Source organism: Salvelinus sp. IW2-2015, linkage group LG31 (genome assembly GCF_002910315.2).
Source record: "Salvelinus sp. IW2-2015 linkage group LG31, ASM291031v2, whole genome shotgun sequence".
In the NCBI taxonomy this organism is placed as follows: Eukaryota; Metazoa; Chordata; class Actinopteri; order Salmoniformes; family Salmonidae; genus Salvelinus; species Salvelinus sp. IW2-2015.
Genome location: NC_036870.1, coordinates 259,490 through 282,215, shown reverse-complemented (window position 1 = coordinate 282,215; position 22,726 = coordinate 259,490). Strand labels below are relative to the sequence as shown.

Sequence of the window (22,726 nt, the reverse complement as noted above, 5' to 3'; positions counted from 1 at the left end):
AAAATGCCATGCTATTGTTTGATAGCCCCGAACATAACACTTCTTTTCACTGTGATAGGTTTGATAAATTCACCCCAAGGTGAAATGTGTACTTACATTCTGAAATCTTGCTCTGATTTATCATCCAAAGGGTCCCAGAGATGACATGAAGTGTTTTGTTAGATTAAATCCTTTTTTCATATCYTRAAAAGGTCCATATAGCATGCACGATCGATTTTGTATTTCCAYGCGTTCATTTTGCAAAGAAAGGAATTTGTGAAAATCTAACCCTAAATGTTTCAACCAGTCAAAYCCCTTTTATATTTATTCCTCAGAKMYYMKARMRYRWMMMSASWYYWCWMTATCATTAGGAGTGTAGTATATCTTATAGGACACMAAATTTGGTCAGAGCGAAGACTTCATGGTGACGCGGGCGGTCTAAACTTGACTAACTCCACCAATCGGGGTCAAACAAAGCTAGCTAGATAGCCAATGAGCTGGGCTTTACGGGAGTAAAGGAAACCCTGTATCTGTTGCAAAATGTTGCTGCTAACCTTGTGMRMCAGCAAGACTTTTCCTTTTGGACARAAATTATAAGAATATGGATAGTTATGAAAACAGGGTGTTTTGCAAATGTTGAACTTATAATATGGCTACTAATACTGGAAAAGCAAAATCAAAGTCCAAGTAAACAGATTTGACGATATTCTTGCAGAAAAATATAATGTGAAYGTAAATGTCTCCTTCACGATTTGCCTAAATGTACCTGGGTGATTTCACACTAAATGTCATGTAGTTTGCTCATACTTCAAGTTATCCGCCTGAAACKTTGCGCATGCACTGATCCCATCTTGTGGACACAATCAGAATTACAACCAGAGTGATGGCTAGATTTGGGACCTTTCTGTTGCATTTCAAAGATGGTGGCAAAAAAATATAATTTGATTTTCTTCTACCAGATCTATAGTGATATATTCTCCTACATTCAATTTACATTTCCACAAACTTCAATGTTTCCTTTCAAATGGTACCAAGAATATGCATWTCCTTGCTACAGGCAGTTTATTTGGGTATGTCATTTTAGGCAAAAATTGGGGGGGAAAAAAAGGGAACTATCCCTATTAAGGCTTAGGTGCAGTAAATTTGGTTGGACAGATGTCAAGTTGCATTCGAGAATGTGAAGACACTTGTGTTTTGCCCCAGTGCTTGTTGCCGCTCGTTTGAATGATCCGTTCATACTCCATGTACAGTACCAGTCAAAAGTTTGGACACCTACTCATTCAAGGGTTTTTATTTTTTACTATTTTCAACATTGTAGAATAATAGTAAAGACCAACTATGAAATAACACATATGGAGTCATGTAGTTACCAAAAAAGTGTTCAACAAATCAGCTTTGCACACACTTGCCAAGTGTGCAAAGCTGTCAAGGCAAAGGGTAGCTACTTTGAAGAATCTAAAATATACAATATATTTTGCTTTAACACTTTGTTACCACAYGATTCCATATGTTATTTCATGGTTTTGATGTCTCCGCTATTATACAATATAGAAAATAAAGAAAACCCCTTGAATAAGTAGGTGTCAACKTTTGACTGGTGCTGTATATTCTTAGCCTTATAGTGATCCCGCTAAACACCCAATCAATAAGAAAAATCGGACAGTCTAGGATAGGAAATCACTAAGTATTTTAGTTTATCTATTTTATTGCAGTTCTTAGAGGTGGGTGACCACGTGTCGAATGTCTAGCTTCCTTGAAGCGCCCAGTCAACCACATGACGGAGCTATATGCAGCGTCAGAGTGGAAAAGAAAAAGGTACATTCTAAGTCCCTAGCTTATTGTCTGCGCGAGTCGGTTCGGCATAATTCCTCACATAGATACGTGTATTATTCTCGGGGTTTTATATAGTTGAATTCCTACTAGGAGGTCGACAGAGACCGCTTGGTCGGTTGTGTTGCAAAATATCAGACTTCAACTGGGTTTCTGGTCAGTATATCATTTATTTTCATTATTTTGGGCCTACGGGCCTACCTAGAGCCTCGGTGTTGTGTTTGTGTATACAAGAACACATCGGTAGCGTTTCCAAAGAAGTGCCTTGTTTCTGCATAGTGCAATTTGTGCATTAATTACCACGTTAATGTGCGGCCTATGCGTCTGGGCTCAATAGCATGCGGTACGAATGAACATGTTGATAAGTTAGGCTAACGGTGATGATTTGAGTGGTTGAGAACAAYAATGTAGTTAGCTAGCTGCAATGCTGACTGTTAGTAAGTCTTCTCTTCGCCATCGTCGAGGCTGAGAAAAACGGAATCTCATCGAGAACTTAGATAAAGCTTAACGTTAGCTGGATGTCCCCTAAAAAATGACATAGCATCTTAGCTAGCTAAATGTTAGTCAATGTTTTCGAAACAATTATATTTCTTGAAATACCTGATGTTGACTAGCTAACTAATGGTTTTAGTTTAATAATATTCATGGAGTTTATGTAACGTTAGCTAGCCTAGTTAAGCCAAAGACACTAATAGCTAGTTAGCGTGCTAACGTCAGCTAAATAAAAACATGTTGAGAATATATCCATAGTGATGTTGCATCTTTCGCTAGTAGACACCGTTAAAACATGCTCGGAAGCTACCTAGTAGTTATTTTTAGTTGACGTTTGCTAGCTAACTTCCCAGCAAATGTAGGACAAWCTTAATCTGCCTGGTCTCAATTAGTAAACGAACTCCCATTTCATCGGGCCGTATTTGCATATACTAAAGCGAGTTATTATCTAATGTTACCCAATTAAAGTTAATTAGTTAACGTTAGCTAGCTAGGTAGATGCAGTTAATTGTCCAATTAGCTCACTTAGTTACAACCAAATTGTTTAAAAATAGTTAACGTTAGCTAGTTAACCATCACTTTGGATKGGTCGTTACCACAACCACAAAGTCATAAACCCTGTTTATTTCCACAAGTTCACTAATGAAAATTAGGGCAGGGAATTGCCAGGGGTCTCACGATATATTCTTAAGTGCATTCTTAAGTGATTCTTCAGTGCTACTACGATTTTTAATTTAACCTTTTATTTAACTAGGCAGGTCAGTTAAGAAAACATTCTTATTTACAATGACGGCCTACCAAAAGGCCTCATTCTGGGATGGGGGCTAGGATTACAAATAAAATATAAATATAGGACAAAACACACATCACGAGACACTACATAAAGTTAGACCTAAGTCAACAACATATCACATGACAACACAGTATGGTAGCAACACATGCCGATAACATGGTAGCAGCACAAACCATGGTACAAACATTATTGGGCACAGACAACAGCACAAAAGGAAAGAAGGTAGAGACAACAATACATCACGTAAAGCAGCCACGGAACTGTCCAGTAAGTGTCGATGATTGAGTCTTTGAATGAAGAGATATGGGATAAAACTGTCCAGTTTGAGTGTTTGTTGCAGCTTGTTCCAGTYGCTAGCTGCAGCAAACTGAAAAGAGGAGCGACCCAGGGATGTGTGCTTTGGGGACCTTTAACAKAATGTGACTGGCAGAACGGGTGTTGTATGTAGAGGATGAGGGCTGCAGTAGGTATCTCAAATAGGGGTGAGTGAGGACTCTGAGGGTTTTAGAAATGAGCATCAACCAGTGTGTCTGTCTTGCGATAGGTATACAGAGAGGACCAGCTTCCAGAGGAGTATAGAGTGCAGTGATGTGTCCTATAAGGAGCATTGGTGGCAAATCTGATGKCCGAATGGTAAAGAACATCTGTCCGCTCGAGAGCACCCTTACCTGCCGATCTATAAATTGTCTCCGTAATCTAGCATGGGTAGGATGGTCATTTGAATCAGGCTTAGTTTGGCAGCTGGGGTGAAAGAGGTGCATTTACGATAGAGGAAACCAAGTTTAGATTTAATTTTAGCATGCAGCTTTGATATGTGATGAGAGAAGGACAGTGTACCATCTAGCCATACTCCCAAGTACTTGTATGAGGTGACTACCTCAAGCGCTAAACCCTCAGGTAGTAATCACACCTGTGGGGAGGGGCATTCTTTATGCCAAACCATATGACMTTTGTTTTGGAGGTGTTAAAAACAAGGTTAAGGGTAGAGAGAGCTTGTTGGACACTAAGAAAGCTTTGTTGTAGAGCATTTAACTCAAAGCCCGGGGAGGGGCCTGCTGAGTATAAGACTATTATTTGCATATGAATGGGTGAGCGCTTCCTACTGCCTGAGCTATTTTKATATAAATTGTGAAGAGCATGGGGCCTAGGATCGAGCCTTTGGGTACTCCCCTGTTGACAGGCAGTGGCTGAGACTTTCTGACTTTATACACTGCACTCTTTGAGAGAGGTAGTTAGCAAACCAGGCCAAAGACCCCCCTGAGACACCAATACTCATTTGCCGGCCCACAAGAATGGAATGGWCTACCGTATCAAAAGCTTTGACCAAGTCAATAAAAATAGCAGCACAACATTGCTTAGAATCAAGGGCAATGGTGACATCAGTCAGGACCTTTACGGTTGCAGTGACACATCATAACCTGAGCGGAAACCAGATTGCATACCAGAGAGAATACTAAAGTAGAGGTCGACCGATAATGATTTTTCAACGCTGATACCGATTATTGGAGGACCAAAAAAAGCTGATACTGATTAATCGGACGTTTTTAAAAATGTATTTGTAATAATGACAATTAGAACAATACTGAATGAACACTTATTTTAACTTAATATAATAATTCAATAAAGTCAATTTAGCCTCAAATAATGAAACGTGTTTAAATAATGTAAAAACAAAGTGTTGGAGAAGAAAGTAAAAGTGCAATATGTGCCATGTAAGAAAGCTAACGTTTAAGTTCCTTGCTCAGAACATGAGAACATATGAAAGCTGGTGGTTCCTTTTAACATGAGTCTTCAATATTCCCAGGTAAGAAGTTTTAGGTTGTAGTTATTATAGGACTATTTCTCTCTCTACGATTTGTATTTAATATACAGTGGGGAGAACAAGTATTTGATACACTGCCGATTTTGCATGTTTTCCTACTTACAAAGCATGTAGCGGTCTGTAATTTTTTATCATAAGTACACTTCAACTGTGAGAGACGGAATCTAAAACAAAAATCCAGAAAATCACATTGTATGATTTTTAAGTAATTCATTTGTATTTTATTGCCAGACATAAGTATTTGATCACCTACCAACCAGTAAGAATTCTGGCTCTCACAGACCTGTTAGTTTTTCTTTAAGAAGCCCTCCTGTTCTTCACTCATTACCTGTATTAACTGCACCTGTTTGAACTCGTTATCTGTATAAAAGACACCTGTACACACACTCAATCAAACAGACTCCAACCTCTCCACAATGGCCAAGACCAGAGAGCTGTGTAAGGACATCAGGGATAAATTGTAGACCTGCACAAGGCTGTGATGGGCTGCAGGACAATGGGCAAGCAGCTTGGTGGCTTTGCAATTATTAGAAAATGGAAGAAGTTCAAGATGACGGTCAATCACTCTCGGTCTAGGGCTCCATGCAAGATCTCACCTCGTTGGGCATCAATGATCATGAGGAAGGTGAGGGATCAGCCCAGAACTACACGGCAGAACCTGTTCAATGCCTGAAGAGAGCTGGGACCACAGTCTCAAAGAAAACCATTAGTAACACACTACGCCGTCATGGATTAAAATCCTGCAGCGCACGCAAGGTCCCCCTGCNCAACTAAGGAGTGGCTCCGTAAGAAGCATCTCAAGGTCCTGGAGTGGCCTAGCCAGTCTCCAGACCTGAACCCAATAGATAAACTTTGGAGGGAGCTGAAAGGCTGTATTGCCCAGTGACAGCCCCGAAACCTGAAGGATCTGGAGAAGGTCTGTATGAAGGAGTGGGCCAAAATTCCTGCTGCAGTGTGTGCAAACCTGGTCAAGAACTACAGGAAACGTATGATCTCTGTAATTGCAAACAAARGTTTCTGTACCAAATATTAACTTCTGCTTTTCTGATGTATCAAATACTTATGTCATGCAAATGAATTACTTAAATCATACAATGTGATTATCTGGATTTTTGTTTTAGATTCCGTCTCACAGTTGAAGTGTACCTATGATAAAAATTACAGACCTCTACATGCTTTGTAAGTAGGAAACACTGCCGATTTTGCAGGTTATCTAATACTTGTTCTCCCCACTGTACCTTTGACTATTGGATGTTCTTATAGGCACTTTAGTATTGCCAGTGTAACAGTATAGCTTCCATCCCTCGCCTCGCCGCTACCTGGGCTCGAACCAGGAACACATCGACAACAGCCACCCTCGAAGCAGCGTTACCCATGCAGAGCAAGGGGAACAACTACTCCAAGTCTCAGAGCGAGTGATGTTTGAAACGCTATTAGCGCGCACCCTGCTAACTAGCTAGCCATTTCACATCGGGTACACCAGCCTCATCTCAGGAGTTGATAGGCTTGAATTCATAAACAGCAGAGCTGCTGGCAAAACAACAAAAGTGCTGTTTGAATGAATGCTTACGAGCCTGCTGGTGCCCACCATCGCTCAGACTGCTCTATCAAATCATAGACTTAATTATAACATAACACACAGAAATACGAGCCATGGGTCATTAAAGTAACAAACTTTGGCCTTCCGGATAGGTTGTGCATTTTTTATTTTTTATTTGCCTGAACGATATGTATTGCTATTCTCACGATTCTATACTGAACAGAAATATAAATGTAAAATTCAACGATTTTACTGAGATACAGTTCATAGAAGGAAAKCAGTCAATTGAATTAAATTCATTAGGTTCTAATTTATGGATTTCACATGACTGGGCAGGGGCGCAGCCATGGTGACTTGGTAATGCATAGGCCCACCCACTGGGGAGCTCGGCCCAGCCAATCMGAATGAGTTTKMCCCCACAAAAGGACTTTATACAGACATAAATACTCCTCAGCACCTCATTCCGACTATCCCGCAGGTGAAGAAGCCGGATGTGGAGGTCCTGGGTTGGTGTGGTTACACGTGGTAGAGGTTGTGTGTTTGGTTGGACATACTGCTAAAGTCTCGAAAATAATAGTAAAGGCKGCTTATGGTAGAGAAATTAACATTAAATTMTCTGGCAACAGCTCTGTKGGACTTTCCTGCAGTCTGCATTCCAATTGCACACTACCTCAACTTAAGACATCTGTGGCATTGTATTGTGACAACTGCACATTTTAGTGGCCTTTTATTGTCCCCAGCASAAGGTGCACCTGTGTCATGATCATGCTGTTTAATCAGCTTTTTGATATGCCACACCAGTCAGGTGGATGGATTATTTTGGCAAAGAAGAAATGCTCACTAAAAGGGGTGTAAACAAATTTGTGCACAACATTTGAGATTAAATACACTTCTATTGCATAGGAAACATTTCTGGGATATTTTATTTCAGCTCATGAAACATTGGACCAACACTTTACATGTTGCATTTTTATATTTTTGAACAGTATATTTATGGCTATTTGATGTTCCAAACAGATTGCTCACCATATGCAGCAGAGGGTAAAGCGAGCCATGAGAATAAGTTTTGAACTGTCATGAAAACAAATCGGCTTCCTATTTCAAAGGATGGTGGACAAGCTATGAAGGAAAAATAAAGGTTCTTGATGCAGGAAACTTGTGCAAATTTTTGTTGTTGTGATATTACAAAAATTATACGATATATATTCAAATAGTATCCCGATATATAACTATCGATTTCTCTCCCCATTACTACTTAAAATGTGATTTGAAACCTTCATATAACCCACACTGCTAACCTTAAGCTGAACTGTAAAAAAAACAAAACTCATCACTACAGACCCAGGTTCRATCCCAGGGTGTATCATAACCGACCGTAAGTCCCATAGGACATCGGGTTATTGATGGAGTGCTGCTTTAGATAACCTGGCCTCCACACTCTCCTTRGTCAAATAGCCCTTACACAGTCTGAAGGTGTGTTYTGGGTCATTGACCTGTTGAAAAACAAATGATAGTCCCACTAAGCGCAAATCAGATGGATGGTGTATCACTGCAGAATGTTGTTAGCCATGCTGATTAAGTGTGCCTTGAATTCTAAATAAATCAGTGTCACCAGCAAAGCACCTTCACCCCATCTCCTCCATGCTTCACGGTGGGAACCACACATGTRGAGATCATCCGTTCACCTACTCTGCGCCTCACAAAGACACGGCGGTTAGAACCAAAAATCTAATTTGGACTCATCAGACCAAAGGACAGATTTTTACACCGGTCTAATGTCCATTGCTCGTGTTTCGTTGCCCAAGCAAGTCTCTTCTTATTTTTGTCCTTTTTAGCAGTGGTTTCTTTGCAACAATTTGACCATGAAGGCCTGATTCATGCAGTCTCCTCTGAACAGTTGAGGTTGAGATGTCTGTTACTTGAACTCTATGAAGGATTTATTTGGGCTGCAATYTGAGGTAAGGTTAACTCTAATGAACTTATCCTCTGCATCAGAGGTAACTGTCTTCCTTTCCGGTGGCAGTCCTCATAAGAGCCAGTTTCATCATAGCATTTGATGCATTTTGAGACAAAATTCTTTGCACTTGGCACTGCGCCAAAGCAAAATCATAGCTGCCACGCCCCAATTTTTTTTTGTCAAAGCGTCCTGAAGATGCTAGAACTGYCCACATTTACTTTTTCTCTACAAACAAAAGTTAAGAATAGAAAAGTCAGTCAACCACATAGTATAATGGTTAATCTATTTATCTAATTGGCTTGTTCTATGCGAGATAAATATTCCTCTCGAGGGGCATATGAGTGCCAAAGGGAGGGAAACCTGCATTCTGACAAGCAGTCAGTGCACAACAATTCTTGCAATCGTGGGGAAAACTGCAGTTTTAATGGGCTTTGTTAAAAAGAGATTGATCCTAGGTTTATTTTCCTACTTCATTTCTCAAGTCCTAAAATATACGGAAACTGCACAMTTTTAAAACCGGAGTGTTGAGCACCTTACCACTCTGCAAGAAGCTGTGAGTGCATAGAGGAGAGTGAGGCTAAATGCAACATGGGTCAATTGTAGGGTAACTATGGGTTGTCTGATTTCCTACCTCAAGTGATTTAAATTGAGTGGGTAGTAGAGATGAAACGGGATGAAAATTTCATATCACGATTATAGTGACCAAAATGAATACGGTTATCAGTATTATCGAGGGTATTGTTCAAATGTGCTGGAAATGTTCAAAAAGTACTGATACACACACACACACACACACACACACACACTGAAATCATTTCACCAAGTTTTATATTGAAAACCAACAAACAACAAATACAATTAGCAGCACTATGCACTTTTGTGTGTGCAAACTACATCTAAAATAATAACATTAGCATTAAAGAAGGTGCCATGAAGTAAAAGTTTCCCTAGTGCACGTTTAAATGAAGACATCCTTAAGTAAGCAAATCAAATAAACAAACAACATAAAATTAGCAGCACTCACTTTGTAGTGAGACACGGCAACCTTCATCAGACTCAAAGCCAGGCCTCTCAACAATTTGAAATGGCATCATGTCCTTTGCAATGTAATATGAAAGGGCTGCAGTGAGGTCTTGAGCATTTTTTTGATGTGGGTGCAAAAGGAGTCTGCCTTTTAAATGCTTGCTCGAGTGTCTGTCACAGCTGTAGATGAGGGACCAGTAGCATCAATGGGTTTGCCTGCTGCACACCCTAAGGGAATAGCAAATGTATTATTATTGGTGTTACATTATAATTATTATTCACACAGTCTATCTTCTGTGTTGCATTTGAGTATGCAATGACCCCATGCACAATTGACATAAATACAAATGAGTCTTAAGACAGTGATAATAATTGCAATGAGCCCAACAATTTACATAAATACAAGTCTTATATAGGAGTCTATAGTGTTTCTCCTGTTGGAACACTTTTACAACTAAGTCGACGTTTGCCGGATTTTAAATCAACAAAATATGTTGGTTGGGTGACTGAACTACATAACGCGTTATTGTGTGCAATGGGCTAATAGTCTGCAGACACACAACGCATACAGCAGCAGCACAACGTGTAGTGTTTTTACAAGAATAGGTAACACTGAAAGCTTCAGTTTACATTATTGACAAGCTGTTAGCCAGACAGACCATGACATTTTCCCCCATTCCCAAGTCCCCACATCATGCATTGAGGTAAAAGTTAACTTACCTAGCATATGCTATAAAGTAGTGGGTGGTGGTCAGAAAGATGACTCAAGAGATTTGAAGTGTTGCCCCCTTTCGCAGCGATTATTATTATTAATACGTTTATTTGCATGTTTTGTGGAGAAGGTGACCATCTTCGATAAGTTTCCCATCAGCTCTCTTGTAAAACCTAAATGCGACCACACTTCAGATTTGGTCCTCTTAGAAGGCTGAAAAATCTCTTAAGCGCTGTCACTGCCTTCCGCCATGTTTTCACACAAAACAAACCCCACGTTGCATGCTGCGCCTGCTTCAGACTGTTTCTAACTTAAGTTGATGCTGTGAGTTTTTCAAACTGTGTGTGTGTGTGTGTGTGTGTGGGGGGGGGGGGTGACATGAAGTTGTTTGTGTGAGAAGTACAGCATTACCCTGTGGCTGATTACCCCAAGTTACCCTAAGAGTTAGGCCTACATTATATTCCTGTGTTTATGCAAGTTTTTTGGGACATAAAATGAATCAATAGGATGCTGATTAGTTAAAATATTTACTTTTGGGATCTAGCTAATGATTAGCCCAATAGTGTAAATGCAACCCAATGCTTCAGCCTAATTATTTATAGCCGCTATGCTGCATCATTTGGACTACATGTGATAATGTTTATTGCTAATAGCATACCTGATAGTATAAGCTATATGCATGGACCTGTATATTAAGAATTTTACCAATCTTATTGTAGAAATCATGTTTCATTCATTTAGGTTGTGGAATGTCCTTTTTAAAGTCACCAGAACTGAGCTTCTAGTCTGGGAGGACCCTGGACCCCTACTATTTTCCACAGAACCTCACTCTCTCACTTTTCTTTCGCAGGTGTTATTCCTTTGTAAATACTGTTATTTGTATATACTGTAAATTATGACATCAGTGGGCGGAAACCGAGCCCGCGGCAGCTGGGAGCAGCAGACGCAGACAGGCCAGACGCAGACAGGCCAGACACAGAGCCAGACACAGCACAAGCAGAGACCTCAGGTTGGTACCCGGCCCTCGACCCTGCTGCCCACACAGGATGTCATGCACTTAGTCACCTCACACACTGACCCAACAGCTGATGCATTAGTTTTCATGGTGAAACACATTGGAAGTGGGTCTGGATGATTTTACATTGGTGTGTGTCCCACATGGCACCCTATTTCCTAAAGTGCACTACTTTTGACCAGAGCCCTATGGTCAAAAGTAGGGCCAAGACAAAACCAGTATCGCGATATGCATTAGTATCATGGCAAGGAAACACAACACAAAGCAGATTGAACTTCTTAAGGAAAACAGCCCTAAAGTTTGAAACAAACATGTCATCCAAACTATAGCACACAATATTTTACATACAGCAGGTTTTTAAAAGAACGAAGAGACTGGTCTGCTTCGTGTGTTCATTTTTGCCATGCAAAAAACATTGCAATACAGCCCTAGTCAAAATTAGTGCACCATTTTAAGGAATAGGGTGCCATTTCGGGGAGCACACACTGACCCAACAGCAGATGCTTTAGTTTTCATGGTGCAATGCCTTTTCCACAGGTATCTGGAGTAGCCAGCCAAATAGAAAAAGTAACCAGCCAGGCCTCCCCTGAGCAAAAACATTTTTTGCCACCTGACCTATATTTTGGTGGCCTCTGGTACATTCTAATGCCTTGGTTCCATCTGAAATACACAGCAAAATGAATGAGTACTTTATCAAATTTACCTCCCAGATTAAGAAATGTGTTGTGATATTTTATTTAACCTTTATTTAACTTGGCAAGTCAGTTAAGAACAATATCTTATTTACAATGACGGCCTACCAAAAGGCCTCCTGCGGGGACGGGGGCTGGGAATAAGAATGAATAAATATAGGACTAAACACGCATCACGACAAGGGAGACCACACGCTACATAAAGAGAGACCTAAGCCAACATGGCAAGGCAGCAACACGACAACACAGCATGGTAGCAACACAACATAGTAGCAACATAACATGGTGGTAGCAGAACAAATCATGGTACAAACATTATTGGGCTCAGACAACATGCCGAAGGGCAAGAAGGTAGAGACAACAATACATCACGCAAAGCAGCCACACCTGTCGGTAAGAGTGTCCATGATTGAGTCTTTGAATGAAGAGATTGAGCACTGTCCAGTTTGAGTGTTTGTTGCAGCTTGTTCCAGTTCGCTAGCTGCAGCGAACTGAAAAGACGAGCGACCCAGAAATGTGTGCTTTGGGGACCTTTAACATAATGTGACTGGCAGAACAGGTGGAGGATGAGGGCTGCAGTAGATATCTCAGATGGGGTGAGTGAGGCCTAAGAGGGTTAAATAAATAAGCATCGACTAGTGGGTCTTGCGACTGGTATACAGATATGGACCAGTTTCCAGAGGAGTATAGAGTGCAGTGATGTGTCCTATAAGGAGCATTGGTGGAAAATCTGATGGCCGAATGGTAAAGAACATCTGTCTGCTCGAGAGCACCCTTACCTGTCGATCTATAAATTGTCTCCGTAATCTAGCATGGGTAGGATGGTCATTTGAATCAGGCTTAGTTTGGCAGCTGGGGTGAAGGGAGAAATTACGATAGAGGAAACCAAGTCTAGATTTAACTTTAGCCTGCAGCTTTGATATGTGCTGAGAGAAGGACAGTGTACCATCTAGCCATACTCCCAAGTACTTGTATGAGGTGACCACCTCAAGCTCTAAACTCTCAGAGGAAGTAATCACACCTGTGTGGAGAGGGGCATTCTTTATGCCAAACCACATTGCCTTTTGTAGAAGGACATGACTTTACCATTTTTTATTACTGAAAGTGTATGAATTCAGAGTCTTAAGTAGTTTTGGATATCGCCTAGAGYTATATGATCAGGACTACTTTATAAGTATACTGAACAAATATAAAAACGGAACATTTAAAGTGTTGGTCCCATGTTTCATGAGCTGAAATAAAAGATCCCAGAAATGTTCCATACTCACAAAAGCTTATTGCCAAAATAATCCATCCATAAAGAAGCTGATTAAACGGCATGATCATTACACAGGTGCTGGGGACAGTAAAAGGCCACTCAAATGTGCAGTTTTGTCATTCCAGAGAATTTAGTTAATTTCTCTACCATATGGCGCCCCCAACTTGGTTAGAGAATTTGGCAGTACGTTCAACCGGCCTCACAACCGCAGACCAAGTGTAACCACGCCAGCCCAGGACCTTTACATCCGGCTTCTTCATCTGCGGGATCGCTTGAGACAGCCACCCGGACATATGATGAAACTGTAGGTTTGCACAACAGAACTTCTGTACAAACTGTCAGAAACCGTCTCGGGGACACGTGCATGCTCGTCGTTCTCATCAAAGTCTTGTCTTGACTGCAGTTTGGCGTCATACCTGTCTTCAGTGGACAAATGCTCACCTTTGATGGCCAATGGCACGTTGGAGAAGTGTGCTTTTCATGGATGAATCCCGGTTTGAACTGTCCCGGGCGGATGGCAGACAGCGTGTATGGCATCGTGTGCGTGAGCGGTTTGCTGATGTCAACGGTGGCTGTGGCTGTGGTTTGCTGAGTGCCCCAGGGTGGCGGCGGGGTTATGGTATGGGAAGGCATAAGCTATGGACAACACAATTTAAATGCAGAGATACCATGACTAGGACTGCATACTCACCAGATGTCACCCGTTGAGCATGTTTGGGATGCTCTGGATCGATGTGTACGACAGCGTGTTCCAGTTCCCGAAATCCAGCAACTTCACACAGCCATTGAAGAGGAGTGTGACAACATTCCACAGGCCACAATCAATAGCCTGATCAACTCCATGTGAAGGAGATGTTGCGCTGGATGATGCTAACGGTGTTCACACCAGATACTGACTGGTTTTACAGCAATGACATGGGGAAGAGTTAGAAGGGGGAGGAGAGGGGATGAATGAGTCAATTGGAAGCTGGGGATGATTAGGTGGCCATGATGGTACGCGTGCCAGATTGGGAATTTAGCCAGGACACCAGGCTAAACACTCTTTTACGATAAGTGCCATGGGATCTTTAGTGACCACATTACAGCTTATTTAAAAAAAAATTTTAACCGATCTTCTCTTGATGTTATTAGTTTTACTGCAAGATATGAATTGCCACAGTGATGTTTGTTCTTCAAATTATGTTTTTTTGTAAAATTATGTAACTAAACAGTTGCCCACATTAGCTTGACAAATTTGTACTTATTTTGTTTGCCTTTATTTAACTAGTCAGTTAAGAACAACTTCTTATTTACAATTACGGCCTACCCCGGACAAACCCGGACGACGCTGGGCCATTTGTGCGCCGCCGTATGGGACTCCCAATCATGCCCGGATGTGATACAGCCTGGATAAATGAAAGGTGGCTGCTATATGAAAGATGTCAAAGAAAATAAATGAATGTGCCAGAACAGTAAGGCTAACATGCTGACTAGACCGGGGATGCACATGCGTCCGCAATCGCGCGCATGTTTATTTTTTATTTTTTTCCCCAATCCACACCAGACGCGATCAGGACACGCAGGTTGAAAGCAGAAACGGACTCTGAACCAACTATATTAATTTGGGGACAAGTCAAAACGCAGAAAACATTCATGGCTATTTAGCTAGCTTGCAGTTGCTAGCTAATTTGTCCTGGGATATAAACAATGGGTTGTTATTTTACCTGAAATGCACAAGGTCCTCTACTCCAACAACTCATCCACTGAAAAAATTCACATTTGTGGTCTGCTGGAGGTCATTTTGCAGGGCTCTGGCAGTGCTCCTCCTTGCACAAAGGCGGAGGTAGCGGTCCTGCTGCTGGGTTGTTGCCCTCCTACGGCCTCCTCCACGTCTCCTGATGTACTGGCCTGTCCTGGTAGCGCCTCCATGCTCTGGACACTACGCTGACAGACACAGGAAACCTTCTTGCCACAGCTCGCATTGATGTGCCATCCTGGATGAGCTGCACTACCTGAGCCACTTGTGTGGGTTGTAGACTCCGTCTCATATTACCACTAGAGTGAGAGCACCGCCAGCTTTCAAAAGTGACCAAAACATCAGCCAGGAAGCATAGGAACTGAGAAGTGGTCTGTGGTCACCACCTGCAGAATCACTCCTTTATTGGGGGTGTCTTGCTAATTGCCTATAATTTCCACCTGTTGTCTATTCCATTTGCACAACAGCATGTGAAATTTATTGTCAATCAGTGTTGCTTCCTAAGTGGACAGTTTGATTTCACAGAAGTGTGATTGACTTGGAGTTACATTGTGTTGTTTAAGTGTTCCCTTTATTTTTTTGAGCAGTGTATATAAAAGAAACGTCCCTTTTTCAGGACCCTGTCTTTGAAAGATAATTCGTAAAAATCCAAAACTTCACAGATCTTCATTGTAAAGGGTTTAAACACTGTTCCCATGCTTGTTCAATGAACCATAAACAATTAATGAACATGCACCTGTGGAACGGTCGTTAACCTGTCTAGGACTGGGGAACCCCTCACCAACAGCCAATAAAATTGCAGGGCGCCAAATACAAATCAACAGAAATCTCATAAATCAAATTTCTCAAACATACAGGTATTAGGCACCATTTTAAAGATAAAATTCTCGTTAATCCAGCCACAGTGTCTGATTTCAAAAATTCTTTACAGCGAAAGCTCCACAAACGATTATGTTAGGTCACCACCAAGTCACAGATAAACCCAGCCATTTTCCCTGCCAAGGAGAGGCACAAATAGAGAGAATTAATCACTAACCTTTGATCTTCATCAGATGACACTCATAGGACTTCTTGTTACACAATACATGTATATTCTGTTTGGTAAAGTTCATATTTATATCCAAAAATCTTATTATACATTGGCGTGTTAGATTCAGTAGTTCCAAAACATGCAGTGATATTGCAGAGAGCCACATGAATTCATAGAAATACTCATAATAAATGTTGATGAAAATACAGCTATTATACATTAAACTTTAGATACACTTCTCCTTAATGCAACCGCTGTGTCAGATTTCCCAAAAACTTTACGGAAAAAGCATAATCTAAGAACGGTGCTCAGAGCCCAAACCAGCCAGAGAAATATCCGCCATGTTGGGTAGTCAACATTATTCATATATAAATATTCACTTACCTTTGATGATCTTCATCAGAATGCACTCCCAGGAATCGCAGTTCCACAATAAATGCTTGTTTTGTTCGATAATGTCCAAAATGTATGTCTATTTATGTCAAATAGCTTCTTTTGTTAGGGCGTTTGGTAAACAATCCAAAAGGTCCATTCGGACGAAACGTTCAAAAAGTTATATTACAGGTCGAAGAAACTTGTCAAACTAAGTATAGAATCAATCTTTAGGATGTTTTTATCATAAAAGTTCAATAATGTTCCAACCGGAGAATTCCATTTTCTGTAGAAATGCACTGGAACGAGAGCGACCTCTAAAGTGAAAGCGCGTGACTGAGAACGAGGCTGTAGGCAGACCCCTTAGTAAAACGGCTCCCCTTCACATGAGCAGCCTGAAACCACATTCTAAAGACGGTTGACATCTAGYGGAAGCCTTAGGTATTGAAAAATAACCCATATCCCACTGTGTATTCGATAGGGGTGAGTTCAAAAACGACAAACCTCAGATTTCCCACTTCCTGTTTGGATTTTTTCTCAGGTTTTTGCCTGCCATATGAGTTATGTTATACTCACAGACATCATTCAAACAGTTTTAGAAACTTTAGTGTTTTCTATCCAATACTAATAATAATATGCATATATTAGCATCTGGGACTGAGTAGGAGGCAGTTCACTCTGGGCATGCTATTCATCCAAAAGTGAAAATGCTGCCCCCTATCCCAAACAGTTAAGACACTAACAGCTTACACACGGTTACAGTGTCATAACTGTAACCAATTAAGGTTACAGTTATGAAAACTTAGGACACTAAAGAGGCCTTTCTACGGACTCTGAAAAACACCAATAGAAAGTTGTCCAGGGTCCCTGCTCATCTGCTTGAACGTGCCTTAGGCATGCAGCAAGGAGGCATAAGGACTGCAGATGTGGCCAGGGCAATAAATTGCAATGTCCGTACTGTGAGAAGCCTAAGACAGCGCTACAGGGAGACAGGACGGTCAGCTGATCGTCCTCGCAATGGCAGACCACGTGTAACCACACCTGCACAGGATCGGTACATCCAAACATCACACCTGCGGGACAGGTATAGGATGGCAACAACAACTGCCCGAGTTACACCAGGAACGCACAATCCCTCCATGAGTGCTCAGACTGTCCGCAAAAGGCTGAGAGATCCTGAACTGAGTGCTTCTAGGCTTGTTGTAAAGCAGGTCCTCACCAGACATCACCGCCAACAACGTCGCCAATGGGCACAAACCCACCATCGCTCGACCAGACAGCTTTGGCAAAAGGTCTCTTCACTGACGAGTCGCGGTTTTGTCTCACCAGAGTTGATGGCCGGATTCGTGTTTATCGTCGAAGGACTGAGCATTACACCGAGGCCTGTACTCTGGAGCGGGATCGATTTGTAGGTGAAGGGTCCGTCATGGTCTGGGGCGCTGTGTCACAGCATCATCAGACTGAGCTTGTTGTCATTGCAGGCAATCTCAACACTGTGTGTTACAGGGAAGACATCCTCCTCCCTCGTGTGGTACCCTTCCTGCAGGCTCATCCTGACATGTCCCTCCTGCATGATAATGCCACCAGCCATACTGCTCGTTCTGTGCGTGATTTCCTGAAGACAGGAATGTCAGTGTTCTGCCATGGCCAGCGAAGAGCCTGGAACTCAATCCCATTAAGCATGTCTGGGACCTGTTGGATCAGAGGGTGAGGGCCAGGGCCATTCCCCCCAGAAATGTCCGGGAACTTACAGGTGCCTTGGTGGAAGAGTGGGGTAACATCTCACAGCAAGAACTGGCAAATCTGGTGCAGTCCATGAGGAGGATATGCACTGCAGTACTTAATGCAGCTGGTGGCCACACCAGATACTGACTGTTACTTTTGATTTTGACCCCCCCCTCCTTGTTCAGGGACACATTATTACATTTCTGTTAGTCACATGTCTGTGGAACTTGTTCAGTTTGTTTGTTGTTGAATCTTATGTTCATACAAATATTTACACATTAAGTTTGCTGAAAATAAACACAGTTGACAGTGAGAGGACGTTTCTTTTTTTGCTGAGTTTATATAGCAAAAAAAGAAACGTCAACTGCGTTTAGCATGCACCCTGGGCATCTTTCTTTTGGTGTTTTTCAGAGTCTGTAGAAAGGTCTCTTTAGTGTCCTAGGTTTTCATAACTGTGACCTTAATTGCCTAATGTCTGTAAGCTGTGTCTTAACGACCATTCCACAGGTGCATGTATATTAATAGTTTATTGTTCATTGAACAAGCATGTTTAAACCCTTTACAATGAAGATCTGTGAAGTTATTTGGATTTTTATGAATTATTAAGACAGGGTCCTGAAGTTTATTTTTTGTTATGTATGTGTGTGTATATGTGTATATATATATGTGTGTGTGTCTACATACATGCATGCATACATACAGTTGAAGTCGGAAGTTTACATACACCTTAGCCAAATGCATTTATACTCCTGACATTTAATCCTAGTAAAAATTCCCTGTCTTAGGTCTGTTAGGATCACCACTTTATTTTAATAATGTGAAAAGTCAGAATAATACCAGAGAATGATTTTTCAGCTTTTATTTCTTTCATCACATTCCCAGTGGGTCAGAAGTTTACATACACTCAATTAGTATTTGGTAGCATTGCCTTTAAATTGTTTAACTTGGGTCAAATGTTTCGGGTAGCCTTTCCACAAACTTCCCACAATAAGTTGGGTGATTTTTGGCCCATTCCTGACAGAGCTGGTGTAACTGAGTCAGGTTTGTAGGCCTCCTTGCTCGGATCCTTCGGTTGCGCCTTCTTCACCACGCTGTCTGTGTGGGTGGACCATTTTCAGTTTGTCCGTGATGTGTACGCCGAGGAACTTAACTTTCCACCTTCTACACTACTGTCCTGTCAATGTGGATAGGGGGGTGCTCCCTCTGCTGTTTCCTGAAGTCCACGATCATCTCCTTTATTTTGTTGACGTTGAGGGTGAGGTTATTTTCCTGAAACCACACTCCGAGGGCCCTCATCTCCTCCTTGTAGGCCGTCTCTGCGTTGTTGGTAATCAAGCCTACCACTGTAGTGTCGTCTGCAAACTTGATGATTGAGTTGGAGGCGTGCATGGCCACGCAGTCATGGGTGTACAGGAGAGGGCTGAGTACGCACCCTTTTGGCACCCCAGTTTTGAGGATCAGCGGGGTGGAGATGTTGTTTCCTACCCTCACCACCTGGGGGCGTCCCGTCAAGTCCAGGACCCAGTTGCACAGGGCGGGGTCGAGACCCAGGGTCTCGAGCTTAATGACAAGTTTGGAGTGTACTATGGTGTTAAATGCTGAGCTGTAGTCAATTAACAGCAGTCTTACATAGGTATTCCTCTTGTCCAGATGGGTTAGGGCAGTGTGCAGTGTGATTGCGTCGTCTCTGGACCTATTGGGGCGGTAAGCAAATTGGAGTGGGTCTAGGGTGTCAGGTAGGGTGAAGGCGATATGATCCTTGACTAATCTCTCAAAGCACTTCATGATGACGGAAGTTTCCCATGATGTCAAGCACAGAGGCACTGAATTTGAAGGTAGGCTTTGAAATACATCCACAGGTACACCTCCAATTGACTCAAATGATGTCAATTTGGCTTTCACAAGCTTCTAAAGCCATTACATTTTACAAGCATTTTAAAGGCACAGTCAATTTAGTGAATGTACATTTCTGACCGACTGGAATTGTGATACATTGATTTATAAGTGAAATGATCTGTCTGTAAACAATTGTTGGAAAAATGATTTGTGTCATGCACAAAGTAGATGTCCTAACCAACTTGCCTAAACTATAGTTTGTTAACAAGAAATTTGTGGAGTGGTTGAAAAACGCGTTTTAATGACTCCAACCTAAGTGTATGTACACTTCTGACTTCAACTGTAAGTATTCAGAACCTTTACTCAGTACTTTGTTGAAGCACTTTTCGCAGCGATTACATTCTTGAGTCTTCTTGGGTATGATGCTACAGGAGTGAGAGTCCTTTTAGGTTCCTTTTGGCATACTCCAAGAGGGTTATCCTGTGCCTTTTACTGAGTAGTGGCTTCTGTTTGGCCACTCTTTCATGAAGGCTTGATTTGGTGGAGTTATGCAGAGATGGTTGTCCTCCTGGAAGGTACTCCTATATCCACAGAGGAACTCTAGAGCTCTGTCAGAGTGACCATCGGGTTCTTGGTCACCTACCTGACCTTTATATAGACAGGTGTGTGCCTTTCCAAATTATGTCCAGTCAATTGAATATACCAGAGTTGGACATCAGTCATGTTGTGGAAACATCTCAAGGATGATAAATGGAAACACAATGCACCTGATCTCAATTTCAAGTCTCATAGCAAAGGGTCTGAGTACTTATGTAAAGGTTTTTCTGTTTTTTTATTTTGAGTAAAAAAACTGTTTTTGCTCATTCATTAAGGGGGATTGTGTGTTGATTGAGAAAAAACAATTATTTAGAATAAGACTGTTACGTAACAAAGTGAAAAATGTCAAGGGGTCTGAATACTTTGCGAATGCACTGAATGTGAGTAAAATGGTAGCACAAAAGAACCCTGAAATTCTCTCACTAACATGAAGCATTTTGCTCTCCTCACTCTGTGTAATGAAATTGGACTACAACCAACCCCAGTGCACAAATAACACTGCCCACAGGTACCGTGAGGCAGGGCAGACTGTCAAACCAGCAGTGTTTTCCTGTCATCACTCGCTTGGTGACTGACAGGGCTGTCCTATCAATAGATAGCTAGGAGATGCATATCGTTCCTTCTAGTGGAGAGGGTTCGGACAACTTTTTTTCTGACTAGCGAATTGAAAAATTACCTATATTAATTTAAGTGGAAAACACTGAGTTCTGGATGATTTTATGTTGTCAGGATCACCCACCTGTGCATTTTTTGGACTTGGGGCTCTATCCAATCTGTATCGCTGAAGCGTTAGATTGCGCAATAGAAATGTAAAGGTCATTTCCGATTGAGCAGTCATGCAGCATTTGCCGGATTGAATAGAACCTTTAATTGTTTGTTTGATAGTGATGGAAAAGCTACACGTAGTACCGAACCAATTCTTAATGGGTGGATAAACGATTGTCATTGAGATTACATAAGAGACCCCTTTAAACAATTTTGTGGTGACTTAGAAGTTGATGTTCCACCCTTTCTCCACACAGGCCACTGCTGAGCAGATCCGACTCGCGCAGATGATTTCGGACCACAATGATGCTGACTTTGAAGAGAAAGTCAAGCAGGTGAGAACTTAGCCTTCCCTTCATCTTTTGTAGCATCCCAATGCACTTTTAGACCCTTTTTGCTGCCTGAAGGGAGGTCCGTTACATTGGTGTACATTCAAAGAGATCTAGTATTGTTCCAGGGTTTCCTTTTAGGAAAATGTGGCGCCAGCCAACATGTCCGGGAAGATTTTAATTTACTAACCATTTACTAACCATTTGAGAAATTTACCGGACCCCTTCATTACTCATCTCTGTGTATATACTGTATTCTGTACAGTCTACTGCATCTTGCCTATGCTGCACGGCCATCGCTCATACATATATTTATATGTGCATATTCTTATTCATCCCTTTACATTTGTGTGTATAAGGTAGTCGTGAATTTGTTAGATTACGTGTTAGATATTACTGCACTGTCGGAACTAGAGACACAAGCAATTCGCTACACTCGCATTAACATCTGCTAACCATGTGTATGTGACCAATAAAATGTTATTTGATTTGGTGCATAGCCCATTAATGAGTCCGCCCACATGCAACTCATGTAATGAAGCAGCCAATAAAACGTCACTTTCAAACATTTGCGAAATTCCAATTTGCGGGGGAGAACAGCTCACCTGGGAAAACACCATTCGAAACAGCGCATCTGATAGCGTTCCATATGTGACCGGTGAAAATCGCTGTTAGAAACCTAGATAGAGGGGGAATCTAAAGATGCAACAACTAGGATGGGTTGCTAATACGACTAGGCTTGTGTCTTTGGTTTCTAGACAATGAAAAAAAAGTTGATAAGAACCAATAGAACAGGAGAGAAATGGCATAGCTATGAGTCCAATAGGGAAGTAAATGGAAATACATTTGCCAAAATTATGTAATTACTCCAGTCTATACAGAAATAATCATTAAAAATACTTCACCAGAAAGCATGTCTTAGCCACAGAGGAATCGAGTATCATTAGCTCCTTTAAAAAAAATAGCTGTGGATTGTTTAAAATCACAAGCGCGTAGGCCTATGCCTGTTTGGCAAGCCCACACTTTAAGCAGCGCACGTGGCAATAGGCATGGCTGGTTGAGTTGCGACTGTCAGTGAAAAGCATCTAAAATATATGTGTTGATAATGTCTTGAGTATCATTTAAAATGTTAAGACAAGAAGGGGAGTGGTGTGGCAGAATGGCTCTTCTTCCGCCAATTGGTGCGCTTTAATTTATTATTTTTTTTAAAATTTAAGCTATATT

The 22,726-nt window shown here is 41.5% G+C and overlaps 1 protein-coding gene across 13 annotated transcripts in view; it reads left to right on the top strand.

The window, feature by feature from the left end:
• Positions 1-1,731: 1,731 nt before the first annotated feature.
• ubap2l (ubiquitin associated protein 2-like) overlaps positions 1,732-22,726 on the top strand; it is an 82,290-nt gene continuing 61,295 nt past the window's right edge. For 8 of the 13 annotated variants that reach the window (XM_023975951.3, XM_070436479.1, XM_070436474.1 and 5 more), the window contains exons 1-3: positions 1,761-1,965; positions 10,999-11,157; positions 21,431-21,508. In XM_023975951.3, the coding sequence (XP_023831719.1) occupies positions 11,044-11,157; positions 21,431-21,508 (192 nt within the window). In that variant the 5' untranslated portion in view covers positions 1,761-1,965; positions 10,999-11,043. Of the gene's footprint in view, positions 1,966-10,998; positions 11,158-21,430; positions 21,509-22,726 lie in introns of all 13 variants that reach the window. The other 5 variants (XM_070436475.1, XM_070436478.1, XM_070436473.1 and 2 more) reach the window with 2 other exon arrangements.